This window comes from Xiphophorus hellerii, chromosome 2 (assembly GCF_003331165.1).
Source record: "Xiphophorus hellerii strain 12219 chromosome 2, Xiphophorus_hellerii-4.1, whole genome shotgun sequence".
Lineage (NCBI taxonomy): Eukaryota > Metazoa > Chordata > Actinopteri > Cyprinodontiformes > Poeciliidae > Xiphophorus > Xiphophorus hellerii.
Window position 1 is genome coordinate 28,523,243 of NC_045673.1, and position 22,587 is coordinate 28,545,829.

General features: G+C 38.0%; 1 protein-coding gene across 1 annotated transcript in view; it reads left to right on the plus strand.

Annotated features, from left to right (window-relative positions):
* LOC116708073 (solute carrier family 23 member 2) overlaps positions 1-22,587 on the plus strand; it is an 80,189-nt gene that overhangs the window by 12,988 nt on the left and 44,614 nt on the right. The window contains exons 3-7 of the mRNA XM_032545845.1: positions 5,757-5,914; positions 9,325-9,508; positions 12,029-12,210; positions 15,767-15,884; positions 17,332-17,488. Of these exons, the coding sequence (XP_032401736.1) occupies positions 5,757-5,914; positions 9,325-9,508; positions 12,029-12,210; positions 15,767-15,884; positions 17,332-17,488 (799 nt within the window). The remainder of the gene's footprint in view (positions 1-5,756; positions 5,915-9,324; positions 9,509-12,028; positions 12,211-15,766; positions 15,885-17,331; positions 17,489-22,587) is intronic.

Genomic DNA, 22,587 nt, shown 5'->3' on the forward strand with positions numbered 1-22,587 from the left:
ATGATGTTAAAGGTTAATTTGTTATGTCAGAGGGATACGACTAAGGTATTGTGTCATGCTTGCGCTTACACAAGGAAATCAGAGGACCAGCGGGTCATGAGTTTGTTTTAGAGGTAAACAACCATGACATTTGAATCATGCCGTAAAACTAGTTAAAGGAGGCACAGCAAAATGGATAAACTTTGGTCATGAATCAGCGATTAGATATTTTTAGAGCTTAATCATTTCAGCTTTGGCCCTCTGCAAGGCCCCCAGATGAACCACGGATGAGGATGTACTAGTGATAGAAACAATGCTTATATCCTCTTAGCTTTTCCTTATTTTGTCATGTTACAACTACAAAATAAGTACAATTTTACATTATATGAATTTTACATATTAGGAGAACATAATTATTTCCGTATGACTAATGAGGAAATTAGTCATAAGGGAATATAAATTGTAATGGATATAAATTGTAAAATTTATATCCAATTTTTCAAAATATATTATTGTTTCTGTTTCTGATGTCAGTCAGATGGTGAATTACATAGTGATTATGAATTTGAATATTGCACCTATTTGTATAAATATAGATGTGATGCTTATTAGGTCTACTGGGCATTTAAGGTATGAAAAAGGCTGTTCAATCTTGAAATTGAGTAAAAATATACATTTCTGAACAACCATCTTTTTTTTTAAATCATTACAGTGTGTCATATATGGCTAAATATTGCAAAATGCCATTGACATCAGTGTTTGTAAACCTTTAACCACCAATAAACCTTTAAAGGGCCAGTATTATGTATTTTAAAGGCACTATCAAGTAACTATCTTCAGTTATTAAATAATGCTATGTATGTCAAATAATTAATTTAATGCCTTGAGCCTTAGTTTAAAAACTCCCAGTCTTTCTGAAACTCAGCCTTCAGGAAGTCATCACAACATGGCTCCTCTATCGACCCTTTAGCAACGTTTTTACCAACGTTGCACTGAGAAGTAGCTCCTATAATGAGCTCAGCAGATGTGCAGTTCCACCAGATGTTTGCCAATTGCTCCTGGCTAGTCTGAAGGAGCTGAGTGGCGGAGTTGTGGGAGAGGGCTACTCTGTAATGTGGGAGACTAAAGGATTTCTCAAAAATGCACCAAAGAATCACATCTATACTCCCGGTTTGGTTTTGTTGAGAGAATAACATTATACCCTTATGTAAAGCTCAAAAAAAGTAGATTTTACATAATACTTTCCCTTTAATATGTAACTCGCGTATGAAATCATGCTACTTCATAATGATATTCAAATCCAGCAAACCTTTAGTAATAAAACTAAATATCAGTTTTATTTTTAAGCATTGCAAGCAAAAGGTGGTGCCTTCTATTAAAGGTTCTGCTGTCGATCACACAACTGGAGGCTCACCAAAGATCCTCATCTGAGTCGTGATGAAAGGTAATGGAAACCTGCTCAGCTCGAAAGTAAAAACATGCTTTTGTTCATCTGAGGACATTATTTTCTGACGTTTTTTGGCCAGCTTTAACATTTGCAGCTGAGAAAACACTTCTTCGCAGTGAATTATTACCTCACCGCACATTTTAATTTTTAAAGCCAATAGCACTTATTGTGATTATTGGTATGCCGTTTTCATCTTATTAAATAATCAGGTTGTTTACAGGCATATTAGTGTGCGTGTCTTTTTCATTTGTGAAAGGGTCTGTGTTTAATTTGGACAGAGTACAAGTGCCAGATACCTCATAGCAAAAACTATAAAGCTGTCGGCAGTACCTGTCTCTTATCACAGGATGGTGCCTATCTACATGCGGTGTGGGAGAGTCATATTTCTTTTTTCACCTGAAAAGGAAAATAAGAGGAGCTGTAAATTCCCAGGTGGCTGACTCGAGCAAAGATAAAAGACTATGTCTTCATGTTATCTGGATACCCTCAGACCCACAGAATACGTCTGAAGACCAGGGCTTAACACACGTTTTACCACACTAAAGCACAGCTTGAAATAGGCTGCCATAAATCCAAAGGATATTCAAACCTCACGGTTCTCCAGTCACCTCATCATCAGTGTTGTCAACAGGTTGTTTTTTTCCCTGAATCGAATCGGATGAGCTCTGCCTCGCACTTCCTCTGCATTCCTGTTAGAAGGCTCTGCATTAAGGGGTGCAGCACCTTGCAAAAATATTCCCACCTATTGAGCTTTTAGTGTTGTTACAATTAGCTTCGTTGCATTTTATTAGGATTTTATTTGATAATGGAAACACAACAGGAAGTTTTCCGTGCTGTAGTACCAGTAAACATCTCACGAGCAAACTGCATTTTCTTTGCAAACTTGCATAGGTTCTTTTGATATTCTGCTAATGCTGAAAATTGTTGAAATTAAAAGGGCAGTATGTGGGGCCGGCCCGAGGCATAAGCAAACTAAGCAGCCGCTTAGGGCCCCAGGGCCACCAAGGGCCCCCGCCCCCAGAAGAGCTGATTTTTTTTTTTAGTAACAATTTCTATGTCATTATGACAAAAACACACAATTTCATCATGAAGTGATTTGTTTCTACAATAATATATTTCATAATGTATGTAGAAATCATTATTCTTGGTACCGGAAGGTACCGCACGCTTCGCGGGAACATGAGCTGCCCTGCAGAGAGCATCCAAAGGTCCAAAGCTCGGGTAGAGGATAAGTTAGCAAAACAATGTCTCAAAAAACGACTTATACTTCAGGGAGAAAGAAAAGAGGAAGAATAGAAAAAAAGCCAAGATAAAGGTTTGTCTTAATATGTCTTTGTAATGTAATGTTTATAAAAAGGATTTGTAAAGCTGCTAATAGAAAATTAGCTTTATAGCGACGGTTCAGTTCAACAGCCAAACATTTATGCTGCGTCTTTGTGTGAAGCTGAGTTTTAACTTGAAATGAGTTGATTCAAAACGCCGTGTTTGATAATGTTTGACAACAATAATTAAAACTTCTCAATGTTTGATATTGTCTATCTAAATGTTTTCCATCAGGCTACAAGGGTGCTGCTGTATAACAATGAGTTGCTCTAAGTTGTGACATGTTGTTTGCTGCTGAGCAAAATCATTTAGTGGCTAAAACAAACAATATTTTTACATCAACTTGTAAGTTATGTGAAACTTCTGTTAAAATCATTTGAAGGCTCAGAATCAACCCGGTCCCCCCACATTCTCAGGGGAGAAAAACTCACCTGGTGTAAATGAAACTTTTAGCTATTGGAGTAACTCTTAAGAGAAATTTATTTAATCAAAGAATGTCATGAATATGTGTGTATGGCTGCACCGATGGCAGTTTTCTGGCCGATCCCTGGTTACAGATCTTTAAAGAGCCTGACCTGCCCATTTTGATTTTGGCTGATACCAATTCTTTTGTCTGAAATGTCGCTAAATAAAGGAAGAAAATCACTGAGTTGGCAACAATGGGGTGAATATTGTTAACTGTAAACGTTCAGACCTGACCTGGTGGGTCGGTCTGTCAGTCAAACCTTTCACTGTAGAGCAGAAGAGGACAGAGGCTGATTTTAAACCTTTGCTGACGAAAATAAGATCAGGGGATAAGATGGGCTTCACATGTAAGTATCGGCCGATCACGATCCCCCAAAATTATCCCAGAAATCGACTGGCTGATAAATGTATCCTATATTATACATGCATAGGGTATAATGCAAACAACACCATCAGAGATGCAATAAGTTTATAGCAGGTGTGCGAATGATCTAATCGTCTAACTGTTGATTTCAGAAATCCACATTGTCAGCAGAAATAGAGGGCCACAAAACCAACTTTTGCTTAGGGCCCCATGGAGACTTGGGCCGGCTTTGGCAGTATGTATTTTCCAGATGCATAGTTCCATTTTACCTGACTGAAGGTAACCATGTTACCTTCAGCTCTTATAAAAATTTGATTTTATAATTTAATACCTTGAAATTGGGCCTCTGTCTCTTTTTAAACTCCTGCTCTTTCTGAAACTCCAGCTTCAGGAAATCATTACAACTTTGCTCTACTAATAATCCTTTAACAATGTTTATAACCAGCGATGCACTGAGAAGTAGCTCCTATAGTGAGCCACTTGTTCCAGCTCCTTCGGGGGAATCCCAAAGCATTCCCAGGCCAGCCGAGAAACATTGTCCCTCTGCGTGTCCTGGTTATTCCCTTGGGCCCCCTCCTGGTGGGACGTGGCCCGAACACCTCACCGGGGAGGCGTTCAGGATGCATCCTAACCAGATGCCCGAGCCACCTTAAACTGGCTCCTTTCGACGTGAAGGAGCAGCGGCTCTACTCTGAGTCCCGCCCAGATGACTGAGCTTCTCACCCTATCTCTAAGGGAGAGCCCAGACACCCTACAGAGAAAACCCATTTCGGACACTTGTATTCGTGACCTCGTTCTTTCAATCATGACCCAAAGCTCATGACCATAGAAGAGGTACTAGGAACATAGACCAACTGGTAAATTGAGAGATTCGCCTTTTGACTCAGCTCTCTCTTCACCATTACAGACTGGTACAGCACCTGCTTCACTGAAGATGCTGTGCCAATCTGCCTATCATCTCCTGCTCCGTTTTTCCCTCTTTCTTGAACAATATCCCAAGATACTTAAACTCCTCCACTTGTGACATGATGTCTTCCCTTTTCCGACTCAAGACGATGGCCTCGGATTTGGAGGCACTGGTCCTCATCACACTGAGCTGTGAACCACTACAGCGAAAGCCATAGATCACAGTAGGACCACATCATCTACAAAAAGCAGAGATCCGAAAGCCATCAAAACAGATCACCTTAACATCTTGACTATAAATTCTGTCTGCAACCCTACCCTGGATAAACGGAAGAAGATGGATGGATGGAGACAAAAGGGGACGTATTCTTCCTCTTGTTGAAATAATTATAAGCACATTGGTTTGTCCAATCAGTACATTCTTGTGTTGCTGGCAAGCAGCGCTCACTACTTTGTTCCTCTTGGTATTTCTTTAATTATATGTGCAGTACATAGTTAAAACAGTGTGAAAGAGACTTTGCGCTTTCATTATCCCAACAAGGCACTTCCAGTGTGTCATTATCATGTTTTACAAATGTGAAATCCAATATGTGCCAATCTTAGAAATTAATCCCAGACGTCAATCTATCATGATCTGCTATCAATCTGAAGTAATCCTCCAAACAGCCATCTAAAATATGCTGGCTTTCTTCGTGGGAGTTTAAAAAGTGCCTTCATTAATCTGCTCCAGTTTATTACCATCTGTCTTTGGTTTGTATTTCCTTTTACACAAATTCTTTTTAAACAGTGGTGATCTTCACCAGCAGCGAAGTCCTAACTCCCCTCAGCACACACAGAGGTTAAGCCTGAAGTGTGAGCTGAAAGAGTGCAAGATGTACAAGAATTTCTGGTTTGAGTTTATACAGTCCTCCCCTCACATTTTTCTTAGTTTATCTGGTTACTCTAGATTTCCGTCCTCTCTGCTGCCCCCTGATGCACTGGTACAAATAAGTGGGCATAGATGATGGATAAATTGAACATTGCTCTTAACCTGTTGCCAGTTGTTGCCAGACATTTTTTTTTTTAACTTACAGTAAAAAGACACTTGTTACAGTGAAATTAATTTTTGAGGATACGCCCACATCTGTGAACACAGCTGTAGCTGAACTTGACCGTATCACATAGTACTGTAGCAACCAGCAGCACTTGTTCTGTAACTGAAGCTTGAGGTCTTGTGATCAGTGCTAATCCTTCAACATCTCCTCTGTCCATCTTCTCGTTCACGATCCACAGCACTATGTCCTTGCCTTCGGCGGAATCATCGCCGTCCCACTGATCCTCGCCGAGCCTCTCTGCATCGCAGACAACAACGTGGCCAAAAGCCAGCTCATCTCCACCATATTCTTCGTGTCCGGATTGTGCACAGTGCTGCAGACGACCGTTGGAACCAGGTAACAAAGCCCCAGTGAACCAGTAAGCCACCTGGCTTACGCAAAGCTCAGATACATAAACTGGCACTTTCAAATGTGTGTAAACCTCTTAAGAAGGTACTTACTTCAGTGTAAAAGGATATTTATCACTGTGCTGTATGTGTGGGTGGGTTCCTGTTTGCTCTGGGGTTGTTTTTTTTCCCCTTTTTTTGTTTGAAGCATGTGTAAAGTGAAGAAATATCTTACCTAACAATGCCTCCTCTGTGCTCAGGTATATTTGAACGTTTAACCCTTGCCCTGAGTGTTTCCTGCAATGATAGAGGACTCATTTACATTTGAGCTTTTTTGGGGATTACCTGAAAGTAAATCTCTGTCCACCTCCATGTTTTGCTTTGCATTGATTTGGTGTGAGTCAGATTGCCACACAAATGCTCAGAGGAAGACTTTCTCTTTCAAGTCTAATCCCTGCACTCCCTTTACTTTACTCGGCTTTACGTGGTTGTGTTTGAAGCTTTCTATTAAATTGCCAATAGTTTCTGTGACTAGAGTTTATTGAACTTCACAGTTACTACATATTTGCCATTCTGCCTCCATGTAGGGACACAGTGTTAGAAAGCGCACATATACGTACATCTGTGCATCAGTTAGCATGTGGAAATAACTAAAGCTTTTGTTCAAGTCCTCCACCTACATTTGTTGGCAAATGCTGTAAAGGTCACAAGTGATCCAAGCAAACAAGCTGACATTGAGTAATAGGTCAGTTAATCTTTATTTTCTTTGCATATGTTCAAATAGCTCTCTAACAACTGAAACGTGTCTCTTCAGTGCCTTGCAAAAGCATTTGCACATCTTGAACTTATTCACGTTTTGCCATGCTTCAACCACAAACGTTAATGTGTTTTATTGGGATTTCATGTAATAGACCAACAAAATGTACTTAGGAATTATGAAATGGGAAGAAAATGATGCACTTTTTTCAAAGCTTTTTACAAAAGAAACGTTAAGAGTAGCTGTGTTTCCATTGCAAATGTGTACAAAAAGTTTATTGATATTCTGCTAATGTAAAAAAACCCAACAACCCGAAACACAATGTCGAAATTGTTGTGTGTCCATTCAATAGGAAAATCACACGTGTTTAGTCTTCAATGGAGCGGCAAGCTCCTGGGGAGGAGCTGCGTATTTATGCAGCGTTTTACGAATTTGCAGTGGACAAACACAACTTGGGATGTTCTGTGCGATGCTTGAGGCCTCTGGTGGGCCAGCTGCACATTGTCTAAGGAGGCCAGTGCCTACAAATAAACATCTTGCTGTTTGTTTGTTTTTTTTTCCAAAATTGGCGAATTTCCATTAAGCACATTTAGTTTTATAATTCCAATTTGCTCAATTTTGTGTGTTGGCAGCATGGGCGGGCAGCCTTAACAGTCCACAGAGTCAGCCGGCCGCCCTAGACTGGAAGCTGTTTCTTTTATTTTTACCTCAGAGCGACCAACTTTCTATTACTCACAGTAGTATATACAGTAAGGGCACCCGCACCTCCCGTATCTGTGCCCTCTGTCTCTCGCAGACAATTGCCTAAACCGTTGCTAACATGTCGTAACGTGTTTTCCCGAGCCGCCTTTAAACGCAACATAAACGCCACGATGGTCGCGCAGCAGCGACGGAGAGCAAAGCGCCACGCCGGTGTGCGTCAGAAGAATCGTGGCAGCAAACCAGAAAAAAGCAATTACCTTTGCACAGTCCCCATCCACCCCACCCTGAAACTAACCGAGTAGGTTGGGTAACACTGTTGGATACCGGTGATGTCAATATATCACATTAGGCTTGTTAACAAGAATATGCTATTAGTATTGTTGTTATCTATGTTCAAAAGTGGGTAGTATTGGTTACATTTACTTGAGTTACTTTTTTTGGAAAAAGGGATACTCATGAGAGTAGTTTTACTGCACTGTACGTTTTTCTTTTACTTGAGTAATATTATTATTGCTACTTTTACTTGAATAGATTGATTTTTCATTTAAAGAAATTGGAAACCTTAGATTTCTGCAATATGAGCTAATGTTTGCAGATTTGAGCATAATCACTTGTTGTTTATTTTGTATTAATAAACATGGTATTTGAAATATTTCATCGAGGTTTGTTTATGTATTTATATTAAAGTGAAAGCTCACTTAGATCCCCTCTCCTCCTCCCCCAAACATAAGCCAATGACCCCCCTACCTTACTTAACTCCTCTGGAGCCGGGGTTGTCTACTGTCTGATCATGTCACAGAGCATCGTTTAGTCCTTCGTTGGAAAGTGATGTAGGTCAGGGGTTTGTAAACCTTTCTATGACAGGTCCCCTGAAAGAGCATTAACTTCTGGCTGACGACCTCCTTTGCAAACCCACAGAAAATGCTACAAAATATGTAAAGAAACATCAACTTTTAGACGTTTTATTCACCATTCAATAATACATTTGTTTAGCAAAAATTTTGCTTATACTTCCTGATTTTAGGTGGCCATAAGACTTTTGGTGGAAACCTTTGTTATTTATATGTTATGATTCTATTTCCAGATAACATAATGTTTCATTACAGTCTGTTCTTTTGATTATAAGAATATATGTACTATTATTTTATATTATTATTAATTATTTTTATATTAATCAGATCAACATTTATTTTATTTCCACAGTTCTTATGGTATGGTTCTTTTGGGTTTTTTTCTTGTCAAAAAATGTTCCATTTCTTGCTAGCTGTAATAGCTTGAGGAGCATAGATGCTGGATGAATTTGACTATTGAGAGTCTGGAATATTTAAATTCATTGTTTTAACTTATATTTTACATAAAACATGGCATAACAAAAAAAACAAAAAATTATGGTGAGAAATTTAAGAAAAATTATCTGATTTATTTTTATTTATTTTCATCATCTTCCTTCCAACTTTCTGAGGCCCCCACATCGCCTCCTGGTGGCCCACTGTGAAAAACACTGGTGTAGAAGAGCACAACTGTGCAAGCAGTTCCTTTAGTCAGATGAGTCCACAAGCCAAACATTTTCACCTAAATGCAAAGTATTTAGGTAAATTACAGCTTGGTAAAAGTTGTTATGTAAGACTTCCCTAGGAAAGTCTTACATAACATCCCTAGTCCTTCCAGAAGGACTAGGGAAGCTGGCTTTTAATAGTTAAAGCAACCAGAAAAAGATTAACTTCTCCTTCTTGACATATGGTTAACAACAAATATGATGTTGTATCCACCCATAGATAGATATTCTTTAAGTTTGTCTACCCTCTAAAGGTTACAGGAAGATACAGGAGCATGCATACTTTAGCCAGATACTGCTATACCGTCTGTCTTCTTCCATCTCTAACTTTGCTTGGCTCCCGTCCCACCCATTAAGGTCGCCCTGCTCTGCTGACTTGTAAACTCTCGACTTTACCGATTTATAGGTTACCAATCCTTCAGGGAGGGACTTTCAGTTTCATCACCCCTACTTTGGCCATTCTTGCCCTGCCGAAATGGCAGTGTCCAGACCCAAATGCATCTGTGACCCCGTCCATGCAGCTGCTGAATGGCACCAGTCCACTGCCACGGGAAAACGCTGATGAAATCTGGATGCCACGAATACGTGAGGTTAGTAAACTATTCACTGCAAGAAGCCAATAATTCCCAGTAAGATGGATTAGCGACACTGTGCCTGAAATAAGAACCTCCACTAGTTTTTTACAGATTCCAAATCAGCTAAGCATGAGACAAAATGCCCTGAGAAAATTCACGTTGAGCTCCATAATTTGTAATCTTTCTTGGTGTTCGTCAGGAGTCTACATCATTTTGGATGAACTCCGCTTTTACACAAGTTTCTGAAAATTACAGCTTGGTAAGAGCTGTTATGCTATTCTTCAATATTTTTTTTCCTCTCTGTCTGTAAGGATTTGGGTTTTTCTCTGTACTTTTGAGTTTTCTGTGTGTTTATTTTGAGTTTTCTGTGTCCTCTGAGTAGCTGTGCTGTCCTGGCTTCCCTTTGATTGTTCCCAGGTGTGTCTCGTTCCCTGATTACCTCTTGTGTATTTAATGTCACCTGTTGTCTCTGTGTCTTTGTCGGGTCCTTGTCTCAGTTGGCGTCTTGTCGCTGTCGTCTGTGTGCCCAGTCCGTCTCTTCCTCCGTTTAACCGGTTGCTACCGGCGTCGAGCCCTGGTGTCCGCTCGGCCGTGCTGCCCGGTACTCTGGATTGTATTGGACTGTGTTTATTCTGGATATTCTTCATTAAACCTTCATTTCATCTACTTCAAACGGGGCCTACGGCGTCTGCCTCACCACCACACCTCCCAGTTTATGACACTGTCAATGTACTTTATATTGTCAGTCACAGAGTTCCCAAAGAAAATGTTTTACCTGTGAATTCATCTTTGCATACTTTTTGACACAGTTCTGCTTCCCTCTGCATGGGACTGTAATTCCCAAATTTTTTGCATAATACATGTCAAATAAAAATATGCTTGGCAGGATTTATAACTGTATGGTGTTTAAAGACAGTGGAGGCAGTGATGTTTAAGATACTTAAAGCTGCAGGGTCACAATCATAAATCTATCTGTTGCATTAAATTTATTAAGGAACCTGCCAAGTTAAGATACTTTGTTCACATTTGAAATTCTTTTCCATATTGACTTAGCTGAGAGCTTGACTTGCATACTTTTCAGCTCTTAATGTCTTTATTTACTCAGCTGGAAATTACAAAAAAGAAAAAAAAAATCCATGTGATGGGGTCTCAGACTACTGTAGCTGCACTTATTGAAAATATTTAAACAACACATAAGTAATTAGGATTTGGTGCATTCATATATAAATGCGTTTTAGTCGAGAGTTATTTTCAATACCATAGATCAAAATATTTGCTACGTAATATTTTGTTAAGTGCATTTCACAAAAATTGCTCAAAAGTATTCATGTTTCCCAAATTCAAACCCACTGCTAACTTCATTATGTTTTCAGTTATGTTGCCCAACATAACTGAAAGAGCAAAGCAATTTTTTAGGACTTTCATGTTAATGCACTGGATGAAATAGGACTGACTTCAGTTTGTATTATGTCGTAAAAACAACTGGAAGATAGAAAATTGCTCTCTCACATTATAAACTTAACAAAACACACGGTAAAAACAATTGTCTATTTCCACTTCTATGTGTATCTCATGAAACCTTTCAAACACACTACTGTACACACACACGTAGTGAGCTGCTGCAGTGTGCGAAAGCACAAAATGCAAAAAAAAAAAACATATTAGTTTTTATTATTAAAACAGTAAACCGAGTCACTGAGCTTCATTCATTCATTAGGAAATGTTGAGGGATCGGTCACGATCTATGAGTATTTGTGTTTCAGTTTTGTATTATTTTCCATCAGAGTTATTATTTGATACTTCTAATTTCATTCAGAGATTGTCATCGCAGTGTTTCTCCTTTATTTGGTGTTTAGTCTATGAATTTTACATTTGCTAGCTCCATTTATGCTCTGCAGTGTCAAAAATCTTACCTGGTACGTTTGTTTGGGTTTTGAACTTAGAATTGAACACCATTGGGTTTGATATCATTTTCTAGTCGCCATAGAGTGCATCATAGAGTGACTATACATGCATAAATAAATAAATAAATAAACCTAATTTAAACAGGTTTTTGAAAACATTATTTTTATATGTCTTCACTATTGCTGTTACTGGTGTATTAAAAAAAAACCTATACAAAATAAACAAGCAATACTTAGCCTGGTAGCCCACCACATTTATAGAACACGGGGGAAACCAGGCATTCTGAATGTAAACTTTTGATTTTAAGAGTGAAAAATCCACCAATCTCTGACATATCCTGTCTCTCATTTTTGTGGCATTTAGCAAGCAGAAATTTGGCAACTCAAAGTGACCTAAAACGAGAGAAATTTGGTCTGATTTAACTTCAGACAGTGTGATAAAAGGTCTGGCTTTTTTATGTATCCAAGACAGTTTCAACTGTATAAAATATGTCTATCAGTGTGTTCAAAAGGATAAAAGTGGAACACTTTGTATGCAAATGATGTCTGTAAGTGGTGGTTAACTGTGCGTAATAATCTCTTTCTCTGGAATGTGAGTTTAAACATTTTCCTGTTTGGTTTCTTTCTACAGATTCAGGGGGCCATCCTGGTTGCCTCTCTGGTTCAGATTGTCCTGGGCTTGTCTGGACTGGTCGGCCTCGTGCTTAAATACATCGGCCCTTTGGCTATCGCTCCTACGATCACCCTCATCGGCCTGTCGCTGTTCATTGAGGCTGGGAAGAAATGTGGCAGTCACTGGGGAATTGCTGCTCTGTGAGTGTTTCATTAATGCACTCAATCAACATTTTTCAGAGCCTTGCCTTCTTACTGTAGAGATTTTAAGTTTCTCATGTGCTAATTCTGCTTATGTGGAAAAAACACATACTCGTATGAACTGTGTTGATGCTGAGAACTCTGGTGGAGCCAGCTGCACATGATCTGAAAGAAACAAAAACGAACCATCATCCTCCTACCTCTTTGTGTCATCTTATTTGTCGTTTTTGCCAGTAGTAACAGCCGACTTGTTTGATGCGAAAAGAGGTGTTTTCATTGCAGATTGCTAAATAATCTATTTTGATACGGCTGAAAAATCACCTCATCCCGGCACAAAACCTTATCGAAAAATTTGAGGTTTTTCAAAATTGTTGTGTTTCTGTTAAGCAAGTATCAGTTTGCACAATTTTTTAGTTGATGGACATACAGCTACTGTCATTAAAGTAATACATATTTCTTAGGGTCATGTTTGCTGTTATCAAAGTAATACCACGAAATATCCTGACAAAACCTGAAGTCCTATATCGTCCACCCCTAATTGAAACACAACATAGATGTGTTGCTGTGTTGTTGTTTTTGCTATCCTTACCAATTTCTACCAAGATTCATCCTCAGTTTGCCTTTTCTGTGGCCTGCAAATAATTAACCCTTTCATACACAGTGGTCACTACAGTGAACAGCTATCTAAAAGCCATTTGCTTGTGCTTGTAAATTCTTATGTTATAAATGCACACAGACCACTAAAGTGGACCCTAACGCATCACAAAATACCCTATAAACTACTGGCCATCAGCTGCAAATGCAAGAAATTATTTTTAAGTCCAATATGGCCAACAGACAAAAAAGCATGCCAACCGACCCAGTCCCTCCTTCTACTGTAGACGACTCTTGCAGGTAAGAAAAAAAAATTGTGACATCAGATAACCCCTATAGAAAAATACTACTGATATATTTTTCAAATAACAACTTTGTATTTGGAGAAAATTACAATTGATCACCTAATATATATATATATATATATATATATATATATATATATATATATATATATATATATTTCTTTTTACAATTTTTTTTCCTACCTTTTTTTATGCCTTAAGAAAATAAAAATAAAAAATGTGGAAAAACATCATGACACAAAACATCATAATTAATACATAAAACGGTTAAGTTGGGGTAAAAAAAAAAAACACAGTTTGAGGATTAGGATGTGATTTAAGATACAGTCAGTATTTGATATGGTTGGGTTTTGCTTGTTGTGCAAATATATTCATAATTTTCCCTTTGTTAGATGATAGCACATCAAAATAAGCTCTTTCTATGGATTAAAAAGTTAAGCTGTTCTGGGTCATGCTTCAGTGACTTTACCTGCACATGTACAAACCAGCCACCAAATTCATTTCATTTCTGATAGTGTGGAATAAATTTGATATGTGTATTGGCAGTTATCAGTTTTATGGCAGGAAATATGAATCCAGATGAATGTCCAGTTAGATACATTTCCTGTCTAGTGTCATACATGAACAACTAGATTCTGCTGATGCACAGCCATATTGAATTTCTCTGACAAAGGTAATGGATTGCTTCCATTGTCTGAGTGGAGCGTGTTTTATAATATTTGTCACAAAAAGAAAGAAATAATGATCCTAATAAATAAGCATCTGTTGTTTTATTGACAACAGACACAAAGGACAATACCAGGAGAATTATGCTGATCTAAAACCTCTCATTAACACAGTGCCCCTGGAGAAATAGACCCACATAGCTTTTTATTTGCTTTTTTTTCTTCAGCATAGGCAAGATTCTAAACTCTTAAATATTTTTCATTTTAAAAACATCAAAGATATCGCGATGCTGGCTAAATGAAAACTCGCAGGGTGCCATACCACAGCATAAAAAAATACATAAAAACCGCAAGGCTGACCAAAAGACTGTACACTAAAATCAAACACAGAAAAACAGACCACAGAATAAAAGGTGCACAAATTGACAATAGTTGTAAAAGTTGAAACAAGCCAGAAACAATGTTTTACAGAGTCAAAAAGGTGTAGTTTTGAAGCGCATTACTTAAAGCATTTCACTATAGGAACAACAACAGAAAGAAAATATTAAAGACTCTTTACTTCCTTTAATGTGCATTTAATAATTTTTTTTAGCTTAGGGTTAGTGAGAAACATTGAATACGATAACCTCGTCTTATCTTTAAACATGGATCATTTAAAAAGACAAAAAAAAAATGGCCACAAATGAGGACACTTGGTTTGCATTTTCTCTGCACATAATCAACACACTATTGTGTAACAAAGTGCAATTTTTTTCCCCAGCCTATTTATTCACATGGATATGGACAACAAAATATGCAAAAAAACCCACCAATGTATATTAATAAAACTACACTTTGTCTTTGCATTGATGCCAACAAATGCATTCATCTTAGATGAGTGGCTTCCCAGTTGTTCCCAGTCCTGGAGGATTGCAGATTTGTCTATTCAGTTTCATCACAGCTTCATTAATATTTTTTGTTGACAAAAGTTACAGTTTTGACTTCAATGGACTCAAGAAACTGCAGTAAAACAATCAGAATGACAAATAGACCTTCCTGCAGAGCATTTTCACATGTTTGGGAATCACTTAAATGTGCTTCTTGGAATATTGCATAAAGAATTTGAATGTGTGAGAACCAGTAACTTACTTAGGTTGTTCTTAAAGGGGCAATATTATGTAAAATTATCTTTTTTTTTTAGCTTTACATCACATTATGATGTTATTCCTTCAACAAAAACATACCAGGAGTGTTGATTTGATTCTTTCATACTTGTTCGAGAAATCCTTGAATCTCCTATGGCAACCGTTCTGGGGTGCCTAACTGCTTGCTCTCACCAAATGCATGCAGCTCATCTTTGGAGCTTAACTGCTCCAAGGATGAGCACCAGTTTAGTACCAGTTAGCTTTAACTGGTACTAAAGCTAATATCACACTCTGTACTGTGTAGAGAAAACAAAGGAGAGTTTTAAAAACTCTTAGTCTTGACATCAATCAGTCAAAAGTTTATTTGTATAGCACATTTCAGCAACAAGGCAGTTCAAAGTGTTTTACGTCATAAAAACATAAAAAACCCCCACCATACAGTGCTACTTCTCCATGTTTGGTTCTGGTTCTGTGGATGTAGGCCCTCCAGAAATGAGTGGATACAACACCCAGTTGTTAATGTGTTTTGGTGCTAAGTCATGGAGTGATTTATGAACTACCTCAAGTATTTTAAAGTCTATTCTCTGAGCTACAGGGAGCCTGTGGAAGGACTTTAGAACTGGGGTAAGGTACTCTAACTTCCTGGTTTTAGTGAGGCATGTATATGAAGGGGAACTAAGAGGGTTCTGCTGCGTCATGACCGGGTATATTACTTCTCTATGATGTCACCTTAATTTTCTATTTCATATATGAAGATCAGCTTACCATATGGAAGTAAAATTTCAGGGTTCTGACATGTGATCGCGAGTATTAATACAGTATATGAGCAGTGTCTAGATGAACATTTGTTCTGTCTTCTGTTCTGCAGCACAGTCTGTCTGATCCTCCTGTTCTCCCAGTACCTCAGCAAAGTTCATGTTCCAATGATTGCATACAAGGATAAGAAGTGGAAGGTTTTCCAATATCCACTGTTCAAGCTCTTTTCTGTGAGTCGCCTCAGATTATTTTCTGTACTTGTCTTTTCCCACGGCAAAGTTTTTTTTCTTGTTTTTTTTTATATGTTGGAAAAATGTCAGGTTTAAGGTAAGAGAGGATGGAATTAATTTTAAGAGCTGTGCACAAGTTGGAATTTATTGTGCAATTTTTTTAATTACCACAAGCCAAACATTGTATTAGGCTAAAATAAATATACCCCATGTATTAGCTCTAGGTGATGCTGAACAAATAAGTTTAATGTTGGCTGTAAGCTGCATTCAGTCCTGATTGCTCAGTTGTTGCAGTGGGCCCTGGCATTGTCAAGTTAAAATATATTCTAAATCTCAGAGCATTCTAAGAGAAGTGTGTAAGGATTAAAGAAAATCCATAAGAAATTCAAACAAAATTAGGATTTAAGAATCCTAGTTAATAATACTGAGTGTACACATACACATGTTTGATCAGAAATAGAATAGAAATTAAAAACCAAATTCTGAATCCGCAAACAGAAGTTTATACAAAAAGATTTAGAGACTGAAATGTCTTCAGAAAAAAAGAGTCTTGAGTCAGTTACATTTCAATGTTGATAGTTTTGAATTCAATATGTTTTCCAATTTATCCAACTCTAAAAGTTGGCAAAGACCTGCAGCAATTAGCAAGATTCCGCAGGATAAAAACCCCAGCTGTGAGTCTTAAACGTGTCTGTAGAATTATTCATTTGGACTCATATTTATGTCAAGGGAATACAAAACATGTTGCACTTAATGGTGTGAGGAAATGAAGTCAGGTGTAACACCACATGTTTTTCAGAATGTAAACAACTTTTATAAAATTGAGGACCTATGGTCTCCATTAAGTGATATGATGCATGACATAATAATCAACTTCAGGATTCTCTTTAGAGAAAAGAAAAGGTGGCAGTTAGTCGCATATCATGAGCATCCTTTATTTTCCTTTTAACCTCCAGCTCTGTTGTGGTTGTTTTTGTTTTGTTGTGTCAATAAGCATGCACTTGTATATGATAAAAAGCTGTTCTAGCTCCAACCTAGTCCAAAATGTTAACAGGATTACTTGCTAATTGTTTGGCATTTTAAAGAGTACATGCACATTTGGCTTAAATGTAAAGATGTTTTCCATATGAGACTCGACTCAGAATCAAAACCAGTTGTGCACTCTGTGTAAAACATTCAAGCTCATGAAAGGCTTTTTTTTTTTTTTCAAGGAAACATGTACTTGATTTTTCCCCCTCTTTATTGGACAACATGATTGCAAACAGTGATTTATTAGCTTTATTAGCTAATTATAAATTAGTGAATCGACAGGAAATGTTGACCACTTCAATTTGTACTTTATGTATCATCCTTTCTGCTTTTGTACTTTAGTACCTTTATATAATCACAGAAAAAAAACTAGGTAAAATAATACCAAGATGATCTTGACATTGATCTTAAATTCCAGGCTTTGTTTGGAATGTGTGGTGCCTGGCTGGTCTGCTTTTTACTGACCGTCTTTGACATCCTGCCTTCAAAGTCGAATCAGTATGGCTTCTCAGCAAGAACCGACATCAACCTGAACGCCCTGACAAACTCGCCGTGGTTCCGCATGCCTTATCCAGGTAAGAAATCCTACTTTATACCAAAAGTAAAATTTTAAACATGCAAATGCAAAATGCAATTATCGATGTTGGCCAAAATGCACGACTAGTTTATGATTAAGAGGGAACACAGACTATTGTAGTTCTGTAATTTCAGGCATCAGAACATTATGAAGCAAGCAGGGCCTCATGTACAGACATGTAAATCAGGAAAGCAGTGTATGCAAAAACAAGTATAAATGCATCACGCTGTCTGGATGCATGATCGAAGCATATTTTCTATATTTCAATCAACATTGAACAGAGCACACATGAGTGTGTTACCAACTCCTTCTTGGACATGCAAATATTGTTTATTGTTTGTGACCCATTGATAACTTCTTGCAGTTCTTGTTTTTTTTTTTGGCAATTGCTTTGAGCAATGCACGGTCAGACATTGGAATGAACCTGCTGGGATGTCCACTACTGAGAGAATCGGCAACAGTTGCTAGCACATTAATTCCTGGGAAGAACATCTCATGGTTTTCTCAAGGTTGTGTTAGCAACTTTTCATTGTAGAATAGGGGACTTCAGGTTGATTGTAAATGGCTATCAGTCCATCCATTATTTTCCCCTTATCTCTAAGTGAGAGTCCAGACATTCTGCGGAGGAAACTCATTTGAGGTACTTGTAAATTTCAGCAACCGGTAAATTGAGAGCTTCACTTTTTGACTCAATTATTTCTTCGCCATGACAGATCTCTTTCTAACTCTTCCATGATAAATACGGAGCAACAATTGCGCTTATAAGTATATCGTTGATGATTTGTCTTTGTGTCAACATGCCTGGATGCTGCACACCTTCAAACTGTCAAAGTCTCTGCTTACATAGAAGTGGTCACGTTTGCTGATAATCTTTGAATCACGTGCATTTAATTGGCGAGTTTGAAAGTTAAATCATGTAAAGCAGCAAGGATTCAGATGGTTCCTCAAAAATTGCTGTATTGAAAGCCATAGAATTCAAGGGCTGTACATTACATTCACTCTAAAATTCTTCAGTGAGCCTGGCCTGTGTATCAGTCCAGTCAGATTAAAGAGATTTAACACCTGTTTCAAATCCTGTATATATTAGTCAACCATGTCCAAGTTTAAACCACTGGAATATGTTTTATATTAGTGTAACTTCAGTACTTTTAGAAAGAATGACATGTCAGCTGAAAACTGGGATTTGTTTCGACAGTCGCCTGTGAATTGCAAAATGTTAGGTTTTTAGATAAATACAAATATAAATATTAAAGATTAGGAGACTTTAAGGACTGAGAATCTATGTCTGGTCCCAGAGTGTGTGTGCCTTTAGCAGCAGGAAGCAAGCCGAATTGGGAGACAGATGGCCTGGAGATAACAGTGACACCTAACAGGAGAGAACATCAAAGACTAAGGGTCAAAGTTTTATGACCTAGATCAGGGGTCGGCAACCAATGGCTCCGGAGCCACGTGTGGCTCTTTCATCCTTCTGTTGTGGCTCCCAGTGACTTTGGGAAACAGAATATTTTATTAAAATTAAATCATTAAAAAATTATAAATTAAAATCATTTTAAAATAAATTTCTAAATCTGAAGATTATGGTAAACTTGTAACATTAAAACAAAAAGTTTTGAACATTTTTAGCACGCAAAATATACATCATGTCCGCCGATGTGCGACAGGCATTCCTGGCGAACCCCACATGTCTGGCAGACCGCATTTTTTTAGCGCACTGATTTATTGACTTTTTGATCCTTGCCTGGAAGATACATCATAAATAAATCCAAGAAAAGGAAACATTCTGAAGATGGCAGAACATTTAATGCTACGTGGACAGATCATTTTGCTTTCACCGCTGATGAAACTGGTTCACCAGGCTGCTTAATATGTGGCGACAGACTGGCAAACAACAAGAAGTCAAATGTTGAAAGACATTTCAAGAGCAAACACTCTGTCTTTGCTAAAAAAAAAAAAATATCCCGAGGGAGAGGAGAGAAAAAAGGCCGTTTCGGAGCTGATGCGTTTGGCTGAAGCGAGCAGGAGTCACTTCAAGAAGTGGATTAAGACGCAAATTCCACTACATGTGCCAGTTTCGTGGCTACTCAGGAAATAATCAAGCATGGTAAGCCATTTACAGATGGAGATTATCTACAAATATAAATACATAACTATATATTGTTAAGTGAAATAGTCTTTTTTTTTTCTTTTTTAAATTCAAGAGGACAGGTGACCGCACACACGCGACGGGACACAGAAGCAGACTACACATTTTTTGGTTTGCTTGGTTCGTTCAGTGCCGGTGGATAATATTTGGATAAGTTTTGATTTTTATCTCCTGAATAAGAGGAGGACAGGTGATTGCATTCTGTTTCTATTTTTCCTTCAGTGCGGGTTGGGTAAGTTTCGATTTTTATTTCTTAAATACAAAGACCCAAATAGACAGAGGGTGTTTTGTTTGAAATTGAGCATCAACAAAGTGTAAAATGCGTTTTGTTACATGCAGAAATAAAATGTTGTGTTCTCTGCAGCAGTTCGTTGATTTCATAAACGCAACATAGTATTGATTTTTGTACATAGCATATAGGTTTTATATACAGTATATGACGTCAAAATGGGTTGTGGCTCCAAGTGCTTTCTTTTTATTGGGAGGCGGTCCCAAATGGCTCTTTGAATAGAAAAGGTTGCCGACCCCTGACCTAGAGGGACACGAGAACTGAAGTTTATGACCCAGAGAACCTCAGGGAACTGGAAATGCATGATGACACCATTGTTTAAGAAGAGACTGTGTTGACAGCTGTGTTTTCTGTTTTCCGCACCTTCTATGCAAATGATTTGTAACTTAAACCACGCCTCAATGTAATAAATATGCAATTTCAAAGGAGAACGTTAGAACTGGTCCGGAGACAGAGATAGGGAGTTGTCCCTGGGCAGAGTTCTCCGTTCAATTGTAAGAAATTTAATAGTCTCTCTGTGTTCTCATTTTTGTCCAGCAAGAATGTCAGGTAATAGACCCAACACAAATCTTTATTTCTTTCACCACTTACATGCATGTATTCGCTACGTAAGCGTGTGCATATGCATTAGACAACCACTTTCACAATACCTATGGGAAAAGTTGCATTACTTACAATGCAACCTGAGCAGAGTGTTGAGTAGTTCAGCAAGGCTTTAGACGCATGCCCATTTACAGAATGTATAACTTTTTAGTAGAGCTCAGACTTTAGGATTGCTAGGGTCATGTGAAAAGGTATCCCAACTTTCAGGTCAGTGTTGCATTTGTCAGAATTTTGGAGTTGCAGGTCAACTGGATTGTCCACCAAAGTTGGAATTCCATCTTTAAAGGTTGGAGGTCCGAGTCACTAACCCATACTTCAAAATTGAATATAGCTGTGAAACGAGTAGAACACAGTAATAAAAAAACGATAATTTGATGCACTATTGGTATTGAATGTGATACTGTCATTCTTGAAAAAATAAGGCACATGGTCTATCCACCAATCCACATATCAAAGTTCGGTTCTGCTGCAGTTCATGTTTTGACTTATTTTATGCTGGAATTTAAAGCATTCAGTCAAAAACGTCCTGCACTGTAAAATGGAAGACCAATAAATGCTAATAATAAGCTGCATACCAACATACAGTATGTTTCACATAACTCACTAGATGTTTTTTTTTTCTTAATCATCTGGGCAGTGTTTTTGTTTCAGAAGTGGCTATTGATCAATGTGCTGCGGTGCCAGATTAATTTTCCTTTAGCAAATCCGGTGCAGCTCACCCTGGCTATTCTCAGATTGTTGCACCTACTCCAGGGGTAATACTAGTGTAGTGGGTTGAGGAAAAAAGGTAAAAAAAAAATCAATAAATAAATAGAAAATACACCCCCTATTTTTCTATCGGAGTTGGTCTTGTCTTTTGTCTTTGTTTTTTTTCCTGTGTGTGTAGACGTGTTTGTTGTGTGCGTGTGTCTTCTTGCCAGTGGGGGCGCTCTCGCGCCGCCGTGGGTCTAGCGAGGAGAACGAGTTTCCTGGCTCTGGGCATGTGCGGCTCAGAATAAACTAGCTCTGCCAGAGTAACACTGTTTCAACTCGCTTCCTCTGTGATCCACAGAAATTGGTTGCAAAGGATTCATGTGCCTTTGCACCGCTTGATACTGGCTCAGATTCCCCTAGTAACACTAGGTGCCAGTAACACTAGCAGCACCGAACAAGGTATGGTACGGAAACAATTTGATTGACAGTTTACCACATTCATTGATTGCCTCATTATTTACGTTTAGCTGTGGACCATGGACATGCTGTCTGCTATTACAGAGCTGTTCAGTACAGATTAGTTTAATTATGAGTTTAATCAGGAGCAGTGGCAGGAACACATTCAGTAACTTTTGCAGCAGAATCACAGAAGCATGACTGCTAGCTAGGGCTTGGGGATATGAGGAAAATCTAATATCCTGATATATTTTTTGCAATATCATGATACACGATATATATCACAATATTCTTAAATGAGCTCCAATGTTATTTTAAACTAGACTCCTTGCAGCATGATATCATCCATGCAAGTTCCGTCCCCATTTCCCTGCTAGACTTAAATGTAAGCTCATATAAAATGGGATGCAGTGTTTTGCTATTAACTGTCTACACTATGACTAGATAACAAGGTCAGAAATAAGTTTTAACTAAGAAAAAAAAATAGAAAGGGAGAGGGAAGTAGGTCAGTTATGCTTGAGTTTGACAAACCTAACATATAGATGTGCTGTGGAATAAGGTGTGTTTTGGTACAGCTTGAAAATAAAAAAGGTGACCTACACACAAACTGACAGATAATCAGTAAAGCAGGTGTTTAAATTAGCTAATCAGCCACCACAGTGTTAGCTTGGCTGATAGCAGCGGTGGCTAATCTACCACAGCAATCACTCATTAATAATCGTAAAATACACATCAAGCCTAAAAACACAAAACTGTAACGAACTGAATGTTCTGTTCTATGTGTAATGTTTGAGTGTTTTTGGCGCTGAATCCTGATACATAAAGTTGCGTTTCCCACAAAAAAGTGAAATTATAAATATAATGTGTGAAAAATTCTAAATATATTATGTGAAAACATTTAAATAAATACTAA